This window comes from Abramis brama, assembly GCF_963993115.1.
Source record: "Abramis brama genome assembly, contig: SCAFFOLD_92, whole genome shotgun sequence".
Taxonomy (NCBI): domain Eukaryota; kingdom Metazoa; phylum Chordata; class Actinopteri; order Cypriniformes; family Leuciscidae; genus Abramis; species Abramis brama.
The window spans coordinates 68,138-86,170 of NW_028155995.1; the positions used below are offsets into that span (position 1 = coordinate 68,138).

General features: G+C 44.4%; 2 protein-coding genes across 24 annotated transcripts; both read left to right on the plus strand.

The window, feature by feature from the left end:
- The first annotated feature begins 4,522 nt into the window (after window positions 1–4,522).
- On the plus strand, window positions 4,523–9,066 carry LOC311077181 (uncharacterized protein). Of its 8 annotated transcripts, XR_014604783.1 has the most exons (10): window positions 5,294–5,428; window positions 5,673–5,851; window positions 5,945–6,017; window positions 6,213–6,253; window positions 6,355–6,956; window positions 7,075–7,212; window positions 7,312–7,629; window positions 7,771–7,852; window positions 8,380–8,449; window positions 8,950–9,066. XR_014604783.1 is itself a non-coding variant. In XM_084139006.1 (9 exons), exons 6-9 carry the CDS (start codon window positions 7,611–7,613, stop codon window positions 9,037–9,039), a joined length of 261 nt encoding a protein of 86 aa, XP_083995132.1. In that variant the 5' UTR covers window positions 5,711–5,851; window positions 5,945–6,017; window positions 6,213–6,253; window positions 6,355–6,956; window positions 7,075–7,212; window positions 7,312–7,610; the 3' UTR covers window positions 9,040–9,066. The 8 variants fall into 8 exon arrangements, 5 of the variants coding, with proteins under 5 accessions (XP_083995132.1, XP_083995129.1, XP_083995131.1 ...); XR_014604781.1 differs by adding an exon at window positions 4,523–5,055 and having other exon boundaries at window positions 5,225–5,428; window positions 7,075–7,852; XM_084139006.1 differs by lacking the exon at window positions 5,294–5,428 and having other exon boundaries at window positions 5,711–5,851.
- A 2,650-nt stretch (window positions 9,067–11,716) lies between these two features.
- LOC311077183 (uncharacterized protein) lies at window positions 11,717–16,964 on the plus strand. 16 transcript variants are annotated; one of them, XR_014604794.1, is made up of 11 exons: window positions 11,717–12,953; window positions 13,123–13,326; window positions 13,571–13,749; window positions 13,843–13,915; window positions 14,111–14,151; window positions 14,253–14,854; window positions 14,973–15,110; window positions 15,210–15,527; window positions 15,669–15,750; window positions 16,278–16,347; window positions 16,848–16,964. XR_014604794.1 is itself a non-coding variant. In XM_084139012.1 (11 exons), the coding sequence occupies exons 8-11, from the start codon at window positions 15,509–15,511 to the stop codon at window positions 16,935–16,937; spliced, it is 261 nt and encodes an 86-aa protein (XP_083995138.1). In that variant the 5' UTR covers window positions 11,728–12,953; window positions 13,123–13,326; window positions 13,571–13,749; window positions 13,843–13,915; window positions 14,111–14,151; window positions 14,253–14,854; window positions 14,973–15,110; window positions 15,210–15,508; the 3' UTR covers window positions 16,938–16,964. The 16 variants fall into 16 exon arrangements, 5 of the variants coding, with proteins under 5 accessions (XP_083995134.1, XP_083995135.1, XP_083995137.1 ...); XM_084139012.1 differs by having other exon boundaries at window positions 11,728–12,953; XR_014604788.1 differs by having other exon boundaries at window positions 14,111–14,854; window positions 15,210–15,542.
- Window positions 16,965–18,033: the final 1,069 nt, after the last annotated feature.

Consider the following 18,033-nt stretch of genomic DNA (forward strand, 5'->3'; position numbering starts at 1 on the left):
AGTACAAGTAACGGGCATATGGTCAGAGAGGGCTAAATTATGAATTTTAACATTCCCAACACAGAGACCATAAGTTAATATTAAGTCTAAGGTATGTCCATGAACATGAGTGGATCCAGAAACATGTTGTGTGAGGTTAAAAGAGTCAATCATATCCAAAAAATCTTTTGCTAGCGCATTGGAAGGACAGCAAACATGCACATTGAAATCTCCCACAATTAAAAAAGAATCATATTTTAAACAAATCTCACCTACAAAGTCTGAAAACTCCTGTATAAAATCCTTGTTATATTTAGGGGGCCGATATATAATTGCACAAACAATTGGTTCTGTAGTTTAGTTAGGTGAAAGAAGATCCAAGATCCAAGATCCAAGATCCAAACCTGAGGTCTAAATCTGGTTATGCACGGGCCCTAACACAACTGGCCGCTTCGCACACACAAGGATGGACCAAAATAATGTCCAGAGAGATGTATAAAAATATAAAAAGAGGGTTAAATCACCGTGGGGTACGCCAATGAGGGCTTGAAGCAAGAAAAACTGATGGTAGGTGTTAGTAAGAAAGTGAGAGGGGCATCAATACAACTTACCCACGTCTGTATGGACGAAGGGAGACATTTAAACATTAAACAGACCAACTCACGCCTGTTTGGGCGTTGAGAAAAAATTATATTAGGCTCTGCTACATCACCACACACTAATGATGGCGAGGTGAAAGAAGATCCAAGATCCAAACCTGAGGTCTAAATCTGGTTATGCACGGGCCCTAACACAACTGGCCGCTTCGCACACACAAGGATGGACCAAAATAATGTCCAGAGAGATGTATAAAAATATAAAAAGAGGGTTAAATCACCGTGGGCTACGCCAATGAGGGTTAGGGTTAGGGTTAGGGTTAGGTGAAGAGAAAAGGGTTAGGGTTAGGGTTAGGGGAATGAAACATCCATAAACTGTCCGAAGACACTTCAGGCTATGCACTGGCCCTGCGCTACAACTGGCCGCTCCCCGCACACAAACACTAAAATGCACCAAGCAACATCAAGAGAGACGCATATAATTATAAAATATTAAAAGGGCTAGATCGCCGTGGGCTGTGTCCAAGAGGGCTACATTGCCGTGGTTTATACGAACAAGGGTTTAATTTTGTCAAAAGGCGAAGGGTAGGTGTTAGTCAGATGTGGTGAGGGGCATATAACCCACGTGAGGAGACACTCGACGTCACAGTGGACGGAGAAAAAATTATTGGGCTCTGCAACATCAACAACAACAATGATGGCGGCCATTTTAACCAACTCCAGACCTGTATGGGTCGAAGAGAAAATTTTCCAAAGCTTCTGCTACATCACACATCCCCAAATGATGGCAGCTGTACTCATTTTTACGGTTTTGAGTCATTCAGGCATACTTTCACGACGCGTTTCGAACTTTCCCAAGGTTCTTCATCAGGTGAATTAGAATGACAACTGTCTCTGTTCCCTCTCTACTCCATAGTGCTTGAGGGCGTGGTCCCTCTGGACTTTATAGTGGTAGAGGGCGGGGTGCCCCTCCCACTACTAAATACCTTTCAGCACTGTATGGTGCTTCATAAATAGTTTTTTCACTATCAATAAATTTGTTTTTAATTTTAATATTCAATAATCATACACATACACTCACAGACATCACACACAATCCAATCCAGACGAAGGGCAATCCAAAAGCTCAGAGGCGGTGGCACGGGCTTGGTTAGGGGAATGAAAAATCCAAGATCTAGGGCCCGAAGGCCCCAGAAATGGCTGTGCACTGGCCCACTTTCTACTGACCACTAAAGGACACCACAGGCCCAGAAAGGAGAATGGTCACACCCTAGAGAGATACATATATAATTATTAAATAAAAAAATAGAGGGCTAAAATCGCCAGGGTTCAAATCAAACGGGCTATATTGCCGTGGTTTATACCAACAAGGGTTTAATTTAATAAAAAAACTCATGGTAGGTTTTAGTTAGATGTGGTGAGGGGCATATAACTCACGTCTGTATGGACATGAGGAGACGCTCGACGTCACAGTGGACGGAGAAAAAATTATGTGGCTCTGCAACATCACCCACAACAATGATGGCGGCCATTTTAACCAACTCGACGCCTGTATGGGCGAAGAGAAAATTTTCCAAAGCTCTGCTACATCACCCACCTTCAAAATGATGGCAGCTGTACTCATTTTTACGGTTTTGTGTCATTCAGGCACTCTCGCGACGCGTTTCGAACTTTCCCAAGGTTCTCATCAGGCGAATTGAAATGACAACTGTCTCTGTTCCCTCTGCAACTACAGAGTGCTTGAGGGCGTGGTCCCTCTGGACTTTATAGTGGTAGAGGGCGGGGTGCCCCTCCCACTACTAAATACCTTTCAGCACTGTATGGTGCTTCATAAATAGTTTTTTCACTATCAATAAATTTGTTTTTAATTTTAATATTCAATAATCATACACATACACTCACAGACATCACACACAATCCAATCCAGACGAAGGGCAATCCAAAAGCTCAGAGGCGGTGGCACGGGCTTGGTTAGGGGAATGAAAAATCCAAGATCTAGGGCCCGAAGGCCCCAGAAATGGCTGTGCACTGGCCCACTTTCTACTGACCACTAAAGGACACCACAGGCCCAGAAAGGAGAATGGTCACACCCTAGAGAGATACATATATAATTATTAAATAAAAAAATAGAGGGCTAAAATCGCCAGGGTTCAAATCAAACGGTTAGAGTTAGGGGAATGAGAAATCCAAGATCTGGGACCCTAAGGTCCCAGAAATGGCTGTGCACTGGCCCACTTTCTGCTGACCACTAAAGGTTACCCAAGGCAAAGAAAGGGAACGATGCCGTGCTCCAACGTCCCACTACAATGTCCACTTGACAAATACGTAAATCTGTGTATAATATTAGTGGCAAATATAACAATAATAATAATAATAATAATTATTATAATAATAATTATTAAAATGCTAACACCTATAACCCGTCTCATAATATCTGTTTTATATGTCTGCCCACACACGTGTGTATATTTATATTTTATTGTCCATATGGTTGTGTTGTGCCATAATGAGTGTAAAAAATGATGAGATGACCCCTATTTTGTTTGTTTGTTTTTAATATTTTTCCAAGGGTCGACCAGAGAAGGCCAACAACAGTCGGGGTAGGCGACGGAGGGCCGTCCAGACCGCATCAACAGGTAAGTGGGGGTAGATTTTAGTATAGAAAATGGAGTAATTGATATTTTTGTTTGCTTGTTTTTAAACCTTCTTGCAGGGGTCGACCAGAGAGGGCTAACAACAGTCGGGGTAGGCGACGGAGGGCCGTCCAGACCGCATCAACAGGTAAGTAGGGGTAGATTTTAGTATAGAAAATGGAGTAATTGATATTTTTGTTTGCTTGTTTTTAAACCTTCTTGCAGGGGTCGACCAGAGAGGGCTAACAACAGTCGGGGTAGGCGACGGAGGGCCGTCCAGACCGCATCAACAGGTAAATGGGGGTAGAATTTAGTGTAGAAAATGGAGTAATTGATATTTTTGTTTGCTTGTTTTTAAACCTTCTTGCAGGGGTCGACCAGAGAGGGCTAACAACAGTCGGGGTAGGCGACGGAGGGCCGTCCAGACCGCATCAACAGGTAAGTGGGGGTAGATTTTAGTGTAGATAATGGAGTAATTGATATTTTTGTTTGCTTGTTTTTAAACCTTCTTGCAGGGGTCGACCAGAGAGGGCTAACAACAGTCGGGGTAGGCGACCGAGGGCCGTCCAGACCGCATCAACAGGTAAGTGGGGGTAGATTTTAGTGTAGATAATGGAGTAATTGATATTTTTGTTTGTTTGTTTTTAAACCTTCTTGCAGGGGTCGACCAGAGAGGGCTGAAAACGGTCGGGGTAGGCGACCGAGGGCCGTCCAGACCGCATCAACAGGTAAGTGGGGGTAGATTTTAGTGTAGAAAATGGAGTAATTGATATTTTTGTTTGTATGTTTTTAACCTTCTGGCCGGGGTCGACCAGAGAGGGCTGAAAACGGTCGGGGTAGGCGACCGAGGGCCGTCCAAACCCGATTAACAGGTGAGCGGGGTAGGTTTTAGTGTGGTAGGTTATATAAGGGTCCTGAAAAATAGGGCTTTTTGTGTCCGGTGTAGTTTATGAGGGGTTATTGACGGGTAGGTGTTAGTAATGAGATGTGGGTGGCCATTCAAAGAGGAGTTTTTGGTCTACACCACTGTCCCAAAAATAACGGAAGAGCGTTAGGGAGAGAGAAAAATTTAAACCTCATTGAGGCCTCTCGGGTAGACTGTGTCCAATCTTTTGATCCAAATGCTCTCGGCCTTGAGTCTTTCTTTTAGAGACCACGCTGGATTTGATTGGAGACAGGTGACTTTGAATGCAGACAGACCGTGGGTCAGGAAGTGTTGCACTAGGTGTCGTCGCTTCTCAACTTTATGCATAATATTGTGTGCATGTTGATAGGCTCTGACCCTCAGTTCATTTTTCGTCTGACCCACGTATTGTCTGCGGCATCTTGTGCAAAAGGCCAAATAAATGCAGTTCACAGCTTCGTGGGTCAGAGGTCGGGGGATTTTAAATATCTTTTTGTTAAATCTGCTCATTACCCACTTTTTTTGAACAAAATACTTGCAGCGGCCGATCCGGCCAATGGGGGCCGGTGTGCGTAACTTGCTGTAGACCAAAGTGTCGTGTAAGTTTTCGTTACGCTTATATGCTGCAATGGGCCTGTGATGTTTGAGAAAGCTAGTAGGTTCAAGGAACTTCAAAAAGTTTTCTTTGATGGCCGAATTAAGGGATACGCATTGTTTGGAGTAGAGGGCAGTGAGCGGGATGATTTTATCTCTAATCTGCCCTTCTGCTCTGGGTGGGCTTTTTGGCTTGTCAAATGTTTTCAGAATCTTTCTCAGGAATGCTCTGCTGTAACCACGCCCACGGAGAGCCCGGAAGAGGATGCGCGTGGCCTCCACAAAGGACGATGGCTGTGAGCAGATTCTTTTGAATCTGAGGAGCTGTGACTTAATGATTCCTTTGAAGGTGTGTCTTGGGTGAAAACTGTCTCTATGAAGTAAAGAATGCGTATCTGTGTCCTTGAAGTAAACCCTGAAATCTAGCTGTCTTGTTTGTTCAAACTTGGGTCCCTTGTATGAGACCACGTCCAAAAAATTCACCTCTGACCTGTCCATGTTATATTTGACCTTTATAGATGCCTGGTGTGAATTAAGGTGAGCGATGAAAGTGAGGAAATCGTCCTCAGAGTGGGTCCAGACACCCCAGATGTCATCCAAGAACCTATAGTACGCGAAGGGTTTTTTGGCAGAGCCTGCGAGAGCCGTTTGCTCCCAGTCTGCCATAAAAATGTTCGCGTACGAGGGGGCGAACTTCTTCCCCATGGCTGTCCCCTTTACTTGTAAGTAAAATTTAGTGTCAAACTCAAAGTCGTTTTTAGTCAGATTTATCTCCAAAAGTTGAAGGAGATGCTCGTCCGGTCTAAGGGGATCAGGATATTTGGACATAAATTTTCTAACTGCTTTTAAGCCAGTCGGGGTATCAATATTGGTGTATAAACTATCTATGTCAATTGTAAATAACAATGCGTTTTGTGGGATTTTGAGTTGACTAATTTTTGCAATGAAATCGTACGTGTCTTTTAGGTAGCTTGGATGCCTGGTGGAGAGAGGATTGAGGAAGTGTTCCAAGTACTCGGCCGTGAAGTATGTCTCACTGTTGCAGTCGGAGACGATGGGTCTACCTGGTGGGACCTCAAACGGAACGCTCCACTTTTCTGGCTCTTTATGGATCTTCGGCAACAAGTAAAACCTTCTGGCTCGAGGTGGGCCTTCACCCACGAGATACTCTTTTTGTTTCGCGCTGATAATCTTTTTTGAACACATGTCATCTAAAATTTCCTCCACCTCTTTTATAGTGTCTGTGTAGATGGGCCCCTCAAGAGGACGATAGTGCTCTGCGACAGACAGTTGTCTCAGTCCCTCACCGAGGTATTGTGCTCTGTCTAAAATGACTGTGGCGTTACCCTTGTCGGCTGGCTTAATTACTATGTCCGTATTGTTATACAATTCTTTCAGAGCTTTTCTTTCGCTCGGTGTTAGATTGGGCTTCACCCCCAGGCCCCAGTGTAGCTTTTTGAACGCAAAATTGTCAGCTCTTATGACCTTCTCTATTTCTTTCGGCAGGCTGGACAAAGCGGGCTCCCAGTCAGAGGGATGAGTGAACGGTACCTTCGCTTTTTGGCTTTTCTTGCCCTCAAAAAATGTCTCGAGTTTGAGCCTGCGGTGGTACGCTTGCATGTCCGCTAAAAGTTCTTTCTTTCTACAGCTCGATGGGGTGGGGATGTAAGAAAGGCCCCTTTTGAGGACTGAGGTCTGTTCTTTTGATAAAACAAAGGACTTTGACAGATTTATGATGAGTTTACGGGAACCGCATTTTGGGTTGTCGGGGTCTACAAGTTTAAATGAGAAGCCCAATGCGTGAGGAGTGCTTTGGCCGTTGTCGGTCTCCAGTGGAGCCCATCCTTCTCCACGTGGAAGTGTGTGGCTGCCAGCAGAGGGATGAAGGACAGGTTCTTTTTGATAAAGCTGTTGATATGCTCTAGCATATCCTGCTCTGCTTGCGGTAGCACTCTCGAAAAATTGATAAGGGGCACAATAATTTCTGTCTGTGGCAGAATCCTCTTTGCTATTTTGTATGTTTTCTGTATTTCTGTTATGGCCGTCATTCTATATCTCTGTTTTCGGTTGTTAAGGCCAAATGACAGAACGATCTTTTCCGGTACTCTGGCCACTGTGGCTTTTTCCAACAGATTACATGCATGCTGGAATTTAGCACCGGGGAAGCTGTCCACTTGGAGATCGGGTTCCTCGTAATGAGGAAGTCTGGACAGATTTGAGTCCCCAATGATGACTACTCTCTTTTTTAACGTAAGGCTCCAATCTACGTGTTTCCTTGTGGTGTTAATGTGGCGTAAAGGGCGGTTAAGAGAGCCAGAAGATGGGCTGTCAATCATTAGGGGTTCATTTACGTTTGTGTCTTCCCCAGGTGCGAGAACGCCGAGAGATGGTGCGGTTTTAGGGACGCTCGGTTCACCCTTTTCTACCCCCATGTCTCCCGCTGGCTGTATCGGGTCAAACTCCCGAAGGAACTCAGAGAGCGGTGAAGGTGGTTTTACCGGAGTGGGTGAGTCGTCAGAAAAAAGAAAGCTGCTATGATCTGAGTAAGCGATTGGAGTCGACATTGGGGGAAATGGGAACAATCTGTGTTCCGTCTCTGACACAGGAGAGCTGTTTGGGGCACCAATAGGCTCTGGTGTTGCCACTGCCACCTGTGGGGTGGGTACCCTGTCATTGACCTGTGGCGCTTCCTCCTGAGGAAGAGGAACTAAAACAGAGATTTCCGGCACTGGTGTCACAGGGCGGCTCTGAGCTACAGGGGCCGCGACAGAGATTTCCGGCCTCGGTGTCTCCGGGCGGCTCTGGGGTGGAGGGACCGTTAAAGAGGGTTCCGCTCCTGGATTTATATGGCGGCTCTTATGTGTTCTCTTTCTCTGTTCGCAGGGCTGCGGCGCTTCCGCCTGTATGGGCAGAAGGGACTCTGGTAGGTCCTGTGGAGGTACTTCCTCCTCAAAGGACCAATCTCCTCTATGTGGAGGAGAACTAGTGCCTGCTTTTTCTGGTAAACAGAGTGTTGGAGAAGTTTGTATCTCTATGTGTTTTTGACTGACTGTTTGTCTTACAGGAGCGGTGTTGGCAGGAGGTTCGGTCGGCCGAGGTGCAGGGGCCTGTGTGGCGGTTCGGCTGGTGGAGGCGACGACAGTAGCGTAAGTTCGAGGGAGTGCGGTCCCCCTTGTCTCTGTGGGGACTTTCTGTGTCGTCGTGCTCACACCAATCGGGATCTCTGCCGTAATCAGGGCCTCTGCCTGTGCAATGGCCTCTGCACTAATTCTACTTCTATAATTTCTGTCCGCCCAGTGTGACGCCACCTCAAATGCTTCAGGCCAATCGGCTTGATTGGTCTGGGCACGTATGCTCTGTATGGTTGCATCAATCATTGATTCGTAATGTCGCTCGAGAAGCAGTTGTGTAGTGTAGGACCAGTTTTTTGCGTTGTCCTGTAGCAACTGTGTAACTCGGTCATTCGGAAAGGCTGGTCTCACCGTCTCTATCAGGAGGTCAGTGAGTCTTTTAAACGTGACCGGCTGGTTATTCTGAACCTGCGTGGTAACTCTTTCTAGATGGTGTACCTGGCGGATCAGATCATAGAATAATTTGATTGTCGTTTTGAGTTGAGGCGGTGCCGGTGTGAAATCTGGATTTTGTCTAAAACGGTTTTCGTTTTCTCTTGCAGGTCTCGCCCTTGTACTGTTTATAGGAGGAGGGCGACGTTGCTGGTAACCGCCCCAGTTCGTGAAGTGCGGGTAAGTGTTGCCTATAGAAGGATTCACGTCCCTCTGTCCTCCTCCATTAAAGTTGAAAGAAACCGTTCTGGGTCTCTGATTGGAGGGGATGTGTGTGTAGTTGTTACGAAAGGATGGTATGGTGCGTCGGTACTCCAGGTGTTGTGGGAGAGGAAAGCCATCCTCGTCCTCAATGTCTGCACCTTCATATAAATATTCACGCCGAGCGCGTTTGTGTACCACCCTATCGTCCTGACGGGGACGTGTTTCTCTGATTGCTCTCTTTTGGCTTTTTTTACCCTTTGCGTTTTCACCAGGAGGCCTGTATGGGCCTGCGACTGGCCCAAAATGACTCTTATGATAGGGAGATCTGTATGGATCTGCTACCTTCTCATAACGGTCATTTTGTGGTGCAGGGAAACGTTGGGAGGGTCCAGGCCTGGACACCTCCCTGTGAGTGGATCTGTTAAATTCCCTGTTTTGACGTTTCTGAATGTTTGTGTTATTCCTGTTTTTTACAGGGCGGGACTGTGGAGCTGTATTTCTTTGTCTCCTGTATGGGAAACTCTGCTCCTTGGCACGGTGGCGTGCTGAAGTGTTACTTGGTGTGAAATTAAAATATTTATAATCTGGTGTAACACTTGTGTGTCTAATTTTTGGACGTGGTGTGGTTCTCTGTCTTGGTCTACCACGGAAATTGTCCATAATGTCAGAACTGTGTGTGTATATTTTTTTGAAACTTTTTTGGTATTTTTATGATTTTTTTGTTGGATTTTTATAGATTTTTTATTGAACAAGAATAGAACAAAAAACAACAATAAACATGAAAAAATCAAAAATCAAAAATAAATGCGTTCAAGTCTTTCGCGACGTTTCGGTAAATAAATATTACCTTCTTCAGGCTGACTTGAACTTTGAGAAAAAAAACTTTTATGAAAAATGTAAGAAATATATATACAGTATATATGATATATAATATATATTTATAAACTATAATATGTATAGAATACAATATATATTTATATATACCGATATATTTTCAACAATGAAATTAACAAGGTGATGAACTCTTTGTTAAGGCGTGGAGGAGCGAAAAGGCTGCGACCAGTTGCTGTCTATTGAGAGCATGAAATGAGAACGCGCTCGAATGCGCGCCCCCTTATATAGACTAGCTCTAGAAAAAAATAGTTATCCATATGTGGATTTATAGTCCTTCTAATTGAACTAGCTTCCAAACTGGACCGCGAAAGGTAAGTAAAACTTCATATAGTAAAGTGTATAATTGTGTTGGTGGATTTATTTCCTGATTATAGTAAGAAAATAGTTAGTTTCGTTCAAGGGTGTGCGTCGATACTGGATGACGTCATACCCACTGAAAATGGTAAGGAACTATAAATAGTCAAAGATAGTCATTAATATGAGTAAAAAATTCCTAAATAAAGGATTTATGATTAAAATATAAAGTAAACAACTTTCATAAAAAGAGTTGGGGCAGAAAAGGTTGTAAAGTGTGTGTTTTGGATCTCATTTCCATGACGACATCGTTTTGTTCCGGGACGACATCGTTTTGATCTGGGACGACATCGTTTTATCTACAAGACGTTTTTAAGGTAAAATTATGAGTTTTAATTTTATCCATATGTAGATATGGGCCTAATACATTTCAAAGGATGTAGAAAATATATAAGTTGGGACAGAAAATGCTGTTTGATGTATGTTTGTGAATTATTTCCACGACGACATCGTTTTGATCTGGGACGACATCGTTTCGGTCCGGGACGACATCGTTTCGGTCCGTGACGACATCGTTTTGCAAGGGACGACATAGCTTTATGTTTTTGAGGGAAAAAGAATGATTTGTAATTTTGTCCATATGTATATATGGTCCTATTATATCCTGAAGGGTATAAGAAAAATATATAAAGCTGAACTATATGTTTGTCAATTATGAAATAGGTGTATAAATACATATACCTATGTATATATCTCTATTATTTATGTTTTTAGCTGTCCCATGTGTGTTTCTAAAATCTAAACGCTCTTCCAATAGGATAAAATATCCATAAGTGAGTGTATAATGTGAATATATAATGTTTGGTGTATTTTTTTCATTAAGTTGATCAAATAGAGACCTGAGAGACAATAGATACACAGAACGAACCCTGTCTCAACCCAGGGCTCTCCAAAAGCTCAGAGGCAGTGGCGCGGGCTTGGTTAGGGGAATGAGAAATCCAAGATCTGGGACCCTAAGGTCCCAGAAATGGCTGTGCACTGGCCCACTTTCTGCTGACCACTAAAGGTTACCCAAGGCAAAGAAAGGGAACGATGCCGTGCTCCAACGTCCCACTACAATGTCCACTTGACAAATACGTAAATCTGTGTATAATATTAGTGGCAAATATAACAATAATAATAATAATAATAATTATTATAATAATAATTATTAAAATGCTAACACCTATAACCCGTCTCATAATATCTGTTTTATATGTCTGCCCACACACGTGTGTATATTTATATTTTATTGTCCATATGGTTGTGTTGTGCCATAATGAGTGTAAAAAATGATGAGATGACCCCTATTTTGTTTGTTTGTTTTTAATATTTTTCCAAGGGTCGACCAGAGAAGGCCAACAACAGTCGGGGTAGGCGACGGAGGGCCGTCCAGACCGCATCAACAGGTAAGTGGGGGTAGATTTTAGTATAGAAAATGGAGTAATTGATATTTTTGTTTGCTTGTTTTTAAACCTTCTTGCAGGGGTCGACCAGAGAGGGCTAACAACAGTCGGGGTAGGCGACGGAGGGCCGTCCAGACCGCATCAACAGGTAAGTAGGGGTAGATTTTAGTATAGAAAATGGAGTAATTGATATTTTTGTTTGCTTGTTTTTAAACCTTCTTGCAGGGGTCGACCAGAGAGGGCTAACAACAGTCGGGGTAGGCGACGGAGGGCCGTCCAGACCGCATCAACAGGTAAATGGGGGTAGAATTTAGTGTAGAAAATGGAGTAATTGATATTTTTGTTTGCTTGTTTTTAAACCTTCTTGCAGGGGTCGACCAGAGAGGGCTAACAACAGTCGGGGTAGGCGACGGAGGGCCGTCCAGACCGCATCAACAGGTAAGTGGGGGTAGATTTTAGTGTAGATAATGGAGTAATTGATATTTTTGTTTGCTTGTTTTTAAACCTTCTTGCAGGGGTCGACCAGAGAGGGCTAACAACAGTCGGGGTAGGCGACGGAGGGCCGTCCAGACCGCATCAACAGGTAAGTGGGGGTAGATTTTAGTGTAGATAATGGAGTAATTGATATTTTTGTTTGTTTGTTTTTAAACCTTCTTGCAGGGGTCGACCAGAGAGGGCTGAAAACGGTCGGGGTAGGCGACCGAGGGCCGTCCAGACCGCATCAACAGGTAAGTGGGGGTAGATTTTAGTGTAGAAAATGGAGTAATTGATATTTTTGTTTGTATGTTTTTAACCTTCTGGCCGGGGTCGACCAGAGAGGGCTGAAAACGGTCGGGGTAGGCGACCGAGGGCCGTCCAAACCCGATTAACAGGTGAGCGGGGTAGGTTTTAGTGTGGTAGGTTATATAAGGGTCCTGAAAAATAGGGCTTTTTGTGTCCGGTGTAGTTTATGAGGGGTTATTGACGGGTAGGTGTTAGTAATGAGATGTGGGTGGCCATTCAAAGAGGAGTTTTTGGTCTACACCACTGTCCCAAAAATAACGGAAGAGCGTTAGGGAGAGAGAAAAATTTAAACCTCATTGAGGCCTCTCGGGTAGACTGTGTCCAATCTTTTGATCCAAATGCTCTCAGCCTTGAGTCTTTCTTTTAGAGACCACGCTGGATTTGATTGGAGACAGGTGACTTTGAATGCAGACAGACCGTGGGTCAGGAAGTGTTGCACTAGGTGTCGTCGCTTCTCAACTTTATGCATAATATTGTGTGCATGTTGATAGGCTCTGACCCTCAGTTCATTTTTCGTCTGACCCACGTATTGTCTGCGGCATCTTGTGCAAAAGGCCAAATAAATGCAGTTCACAGCTTCGTGGGTCAGAGGTCGGGGGATTTTAAATATCTTTTTGTTAAATCTGCTCATTACCCACTTTTTTTGAACAAAATACTTGCAGCGGCCGATCCGGCCAATGGGGGCCGGTGTGCGTAACTTGCTGTAGACCAAAGTGTCGTGTAAGTTTTCGTTACGCTTATATGCTGCAATGGGCCTGTGATGTTTGAGAAAGCTAGTAGGTTCAAGGAACTTCAAAAAGTTTTCTTTGATGGCCGAATTAAGGGATACGCATTGTTTGGAGTAGAGGGCAGTGAGCGGGATGATTTTATCTCTAATCTGCCCTTCTGCTCTGGGTGGGCTTTTTGGCTTGTCAAATGTTTTCAGAATCTTTCTCAGGAATGCTCTGCTGTAACCACGCCCACGGAGAGCCCGGAAGAGGATGCGCGTGGCCTCCACAAAGGACGATGGCTGTGAGCAGATTCTTTTGAATCTGAGGAGCTGTGACTTAATGATTCCTTTGAAGGTGTGTCTTGGGTGAAAACTGTCTCTATGAAGTAAAGAATGCGTATCTGTGTCCTTGAAGTAAACCCTGAAATCTAGCTGTCTTGTTTGTTCAAACTTGGGTCCCTTGTATGAGACCACGTCCAAAAAATTCACCTCTGACCTGTCCATGTTATATTTGACCTTTATAGATGCCTGGTGTGAATTAAGGTGAGCGATGAAAGTGAGGAAATCGTCCTCAGAGTGGGTCCAGACACCCCAGATGTCATCCAAGAACCTATAGTACGCGAAGGGTTTTTTGGCAGAGCCTGCGAGAGCCGTTTGCTCCCAGTCTGCCATAAAAATGTTCGCGTACGAGGGGGCGAACTTCTTCCCCATGGCTGTCCCCTTTACTTGTAAGTAAAATTTAGTGTCAAACTCAAAGTCGTTTTTAGTCAGATTTATCTCCAAAAGTTGAAGGAGATGCTCGTCCGGTCTAAGGGGATCAGGATATTTGGACATAAATTTTCTAACTGCTTTTAAGCCAGTCGGGGTATCAATATTGGTGTATAAACTATCTATGTCAATTGTAAATAACAATGCGTTTTGTGGGATTTTGAGTTGACTAATTTTTGCAATGAAATCGTACGTGTCTTTTAGGTAGCTTGGATGCCTGGTGGAGAGAGGATTGAGGAAGTGTTCCAAGTACTCGGCCGTGAAGTATGTCTCACTGTTGCAGTCGGAGACGATGGTTCTACCTGGTGGGACCTCAAACGGAACGCTCCACTTTTCTGGCTCTTTGTGGATCTTCGGCAACAAGTAAAACCTTCTGGCTCGAGGTGGGCCTTCACCCACGAGATACTCTTTTTGTTTCGCGCTGATAATCTTTTTTGAACACATGTCATCTAAAATTTCCTCCACCTCTTTTATAGTGTCTGTGTAGATGGGCCCCTCAAGAGGACGATAGTGCTCTGCGACAGACAGTTGTCTCAGTCCCTCACCGAGGTATTGTGCTCTGTCTAAAATGACTGTGGCGTTACCCTTGTCGGCTGGCTTAATTACTATGTCCGTATTGTTATACAATTCTTTCAGAGCTTTTCTTTCGCTCTGTGTTAGATTGGGCTTCACCCCCAGGCCCCAGTGTAGCTTTTTGAACGCAAAATTGTCAGCTCTTATGACCTTCTCTATTTCTTTCGGCAGGCTGGACAAAGCGGGCTCCCAGTCAGAGGGATGAGTGAACGGTACCTTCGCTTTTTGGCTTTTCTTGCCCTCAAAAAATGTCTCGAGTTTGAGCCTGCGGTGGTACGCTTGCATGTCCGCTAAAAGTTCTTTCTTTCTACAGCTCGATGGGGTGGGGATGTAAGAAAGGCCCCTTTTGAGGACTGAGGTCTGTTCTTTTGATAAAACAAAGGACTTTGACAGATTTATGATGAGTTTACGGGAACCGCATTTTGGGTTGTCGGGGTCTACAAGTTTAAATGAGAAGCCCAATGCGTGAGGAGTGCTTTGGCCGTTGTCGGTCTCCAGTGGAGCCCATCCTTCTCCACGTGGAAGTGTGTGGCTGCCAGCAGAGGGATGAAGGACAGGTTCTTTTTGATAAAGCTGTTGATATGCTCTAGCATATCCTGCTCTGCTTGCGGTAGCACTCTCGAAAAATTGATAAGGGGCACAATAATTTCTGTCTGTGGCAGAATCCTCTTTGCTATTTTGTATGTTTTCTGTATTTCTGTTATGGCCGTCATTCTATATCTCTGTTTTCGGTTGTTAAGGCCAAATGACAGAACGATCTTTTCCGGTACTCTGGCCACTGTGGCTTTTTCCAACAGATTACATGCATGCTGGAATTTAGCACCGGGGAAGCTGTCCACTTGGAGATCGGGTTCCTCGTAATGAGGAAGTCTGGACAGATTTGAGTCCCCAATGATGACTACTCTCTTTTTTAACGTAAGGCTCCAATCTACGTGTTTCCTTGTGGTGTTAATGTGGCGTAAAGGGCGGTTAAGAGAGCCAGAAGATGGGCTGTCAATCATTAGGGGTTCATTTACGTTTGTGTCTTCCCCAGGTGCGAGAACGCCGAGAGATGGTGCGGTTTTAGGGACGCTCGGTTCACCCTTTTCTACCCCCATGTCTCCCGCTGGCTGTATCGGGTCAAACTCCCGAAGGAACTCAGAGAGCGGTGAAGGTGGTTTTACCGGAGTGGGTGAGTCGTCAGAAAAAAGAAAGCTGCTATGATCTGAGTAAGCGATTGGAGTCGACATTGGGGGAAATGGGAACAATCTGTGTTCCGTCTCTGACACAGGAGAGCTGTTTGGGGCACCAATAGGCTCTGGTGTTGCCACTGCCACCTGTGGGGTGGGTACCCTGTCATTGACCTGTGGCGCTTCCTCCTGAGGAAGAGGAACTAAAACAGAGATTTCCGGCACTGGTGTCACAGGGCGGCTCTGAGCTACAGGGGCCGCGACAGAGATTTCCGGCCTCGGTGTCTCCGGGCGGCTCTGGGGTGGAGGGACCGTTAAAGAGGGTTCCGCTCCTGGATTTATATGGCGGCTCTTATGTGTTCTCTTTCTCTGTTCGCAGGGCTGCGGCGCTTCCGCCTGTATGGGCAGAAGGGACTCTGGTAGGTCCTGTGGAGGTACTTCCTCCTCAAAGGACCAATCTCCTCTATGTGGAGGAGAACTAGTGCCTGCTTTTTCTGGTAAACAGAGTGTTGGAGAAGTTTGTATCTCTATGTGTTTTTGACTGACTGTTTGTCTTACAGGAGCGGTGTTGGCAGGAGGTTCGGTCGGCCGAGGTGCAGGGGCCTGTGTGGCGGTTCGGCTGGTGGAGGCGACGACAGTAGCGTAAGTTCGAGGGAGTGCGGTCCCCCTTGTCTCTGTGGGGACTTTCTGTGTCGTCGTGCTCACACCAATCGGGATCTCTGCCGTAATCAGGGCCTCTGCCTGTGCAATGGCCTCTGCACTAATTCTACTTCTATAATTTCTGTCCGCCCAGTGTGACGCCACCTCAAATGCTTCAGGCCAATCGGCTTGATTGGTCTGGGCACGTATGCTCTGTATGGTTGCATCAATCATTGATTCGTAATGTCGCTCGAGAAGCAGTTGTGTAGTGTAGGACCAGTTTTTTGCGTTGTCCTGTAGCAACTGTGTAACTCGGTCATTCGGAAAGGCTGGTCTCACCGTCTCTATCAGGAGGTCAGTGAGTCTTTTAAACGTGACCGGCTGGTTATTCTGAACCTGCGTGGTAACTCTTTCTAGATGGTGTACCTGGCGGATCAGATCATAGAATAATTTGATTGTCGTTTTGAGTTGAGGCGGTGCCGGTGTGAAATCTGGATTTTGTCTAAAACGGTTTTCGTTTTCTCTTGCAGGTCTCGCCCTTGTACTGTTTATAGGAGGAGGGCGACGTTGCTGGTAACCGCCCCAGTTCGTGAAGTGCGGGTAAGTGTTGCCTATAGAAGGATTCACGTCCCTCTGTCCTCCTCCATTAAAGTTGAAAGAAACCGTTCTGGGTCTCTGATTGGAGGGGATGTGTGTGTAGTTGTTACGAAAGGATGGTATGGTGCGTCGGTACTCCAGGTGTTGTGGGAGAGGAAAGCCATCCTCGTCCTCAATGTCTGCACCTTCATATAAATATTCACGCCGAGCGCGTTTGTGTACCACCCTATCGTCCTGACGGGGACGTGTTTCTCTGATTGCTCTCTTTTGGCTTTTTTTACCCTTTGCGTTTTCACCAGGAGGCCTGTATGGGCCTGCGACTGGCCCAAAATGACTCTTATGATAGGGAGATCTGTATGGATCTGCTACCTTCTCATAACGGTCATTTTGTGGTGCAGGGAAACGTTGGGAGGGTCCAGGCCTGGACACCTCCCTGTGAGTGGATCTGTTAAATTCCCTGTTTTGACGTTTCTGAATGTTTGTGTTATTCCTGTTTTTTACAGGGCGGGACTGTGGAGCTGTATTTCTTTGTCTCCTGTATGGGAAACTCTGCTCCTTGGCACGGTGGCGTGCTGAAGTGTTACTTGGTGTGAAATTAAAATATTTATAATCTGGTGTAACACTTGTGTGTCTAATTTTTGGACGTGGTGTGGTTCTCTGTCTTGGTCTACCACGGAAATTGTCCATAATGTCAGAACTGTGTGTGTATATTTTTTTGAAACTTTTTTGGTATTTTTATGATTTTTTTGTTGGATTTTTATAGATTTTTTATTGAACAAGAATAGAACAAAAAACAACAATAAACATGAAAAAATCAAAAATCAAAAATAAATGCGTTCAAGTCTTTCGCGACGTTTCGGTAAATAAATATTACCTTCTTCAGGCTGACTTGAACTTTGAGAAAAAAAACTTTTATGAAAAATGTAAGAAATATATATACAGTATATATGATATATAATATATATTTATAAACTATAATATGTATAGAATACAATATATATTTATATATACCGATATATTTTCAACAATGAAATTAACAAGGTGATGAACTCTTTGTTAAGGCGTGGAGGAGCGAAAAGGCTGCGACCAGTTGCTGTCTATTGAGAGCATGAAATGAGAACGCGCTCGAATGCGCGCCCCCTTATATAGACTAGCTCTAGAAAAAAATAGTTATCCATATGTGGATTTATAGTCCTTCTAATTGAACTAGCTTCCAAACTGGACCGCGAAAGGTAAGTAAAACTTCATATAGTAAAGTGTATAATTGTGTTGGTGGATTTATTTCCTGATTATAGTAAGAAAATAGTTAGTTTCGTTCAAGGGTGTGCGTCGATACTGGATGACGTCATACCCACTGAAAATGGTAAGGAACTATAAATAGTCAAAGATAGTCATTAATATGAGTAAAAAATTCCTAAATAAAGGATTTATGATTAAAATATAAAGTAAACAACTTTCATAAAAAGAGTTGGGGCAGAAAAGGTTGTAAAGTGTGTGTTTTGGATCTCATTTCCATGACGACATCGTTTTGTTCCGGGACGACATCGTTTTGATCTGGGACGACATCGTTTTATCTACAAGACGTTTTTAAGGTAAAATTATGAGTTTTAATTTTATCCATATGTAGATATGGGCCTAATACATTTCAAAGGATGTAGAAAATATATAAGTTGGGACAGAAAATGCTGT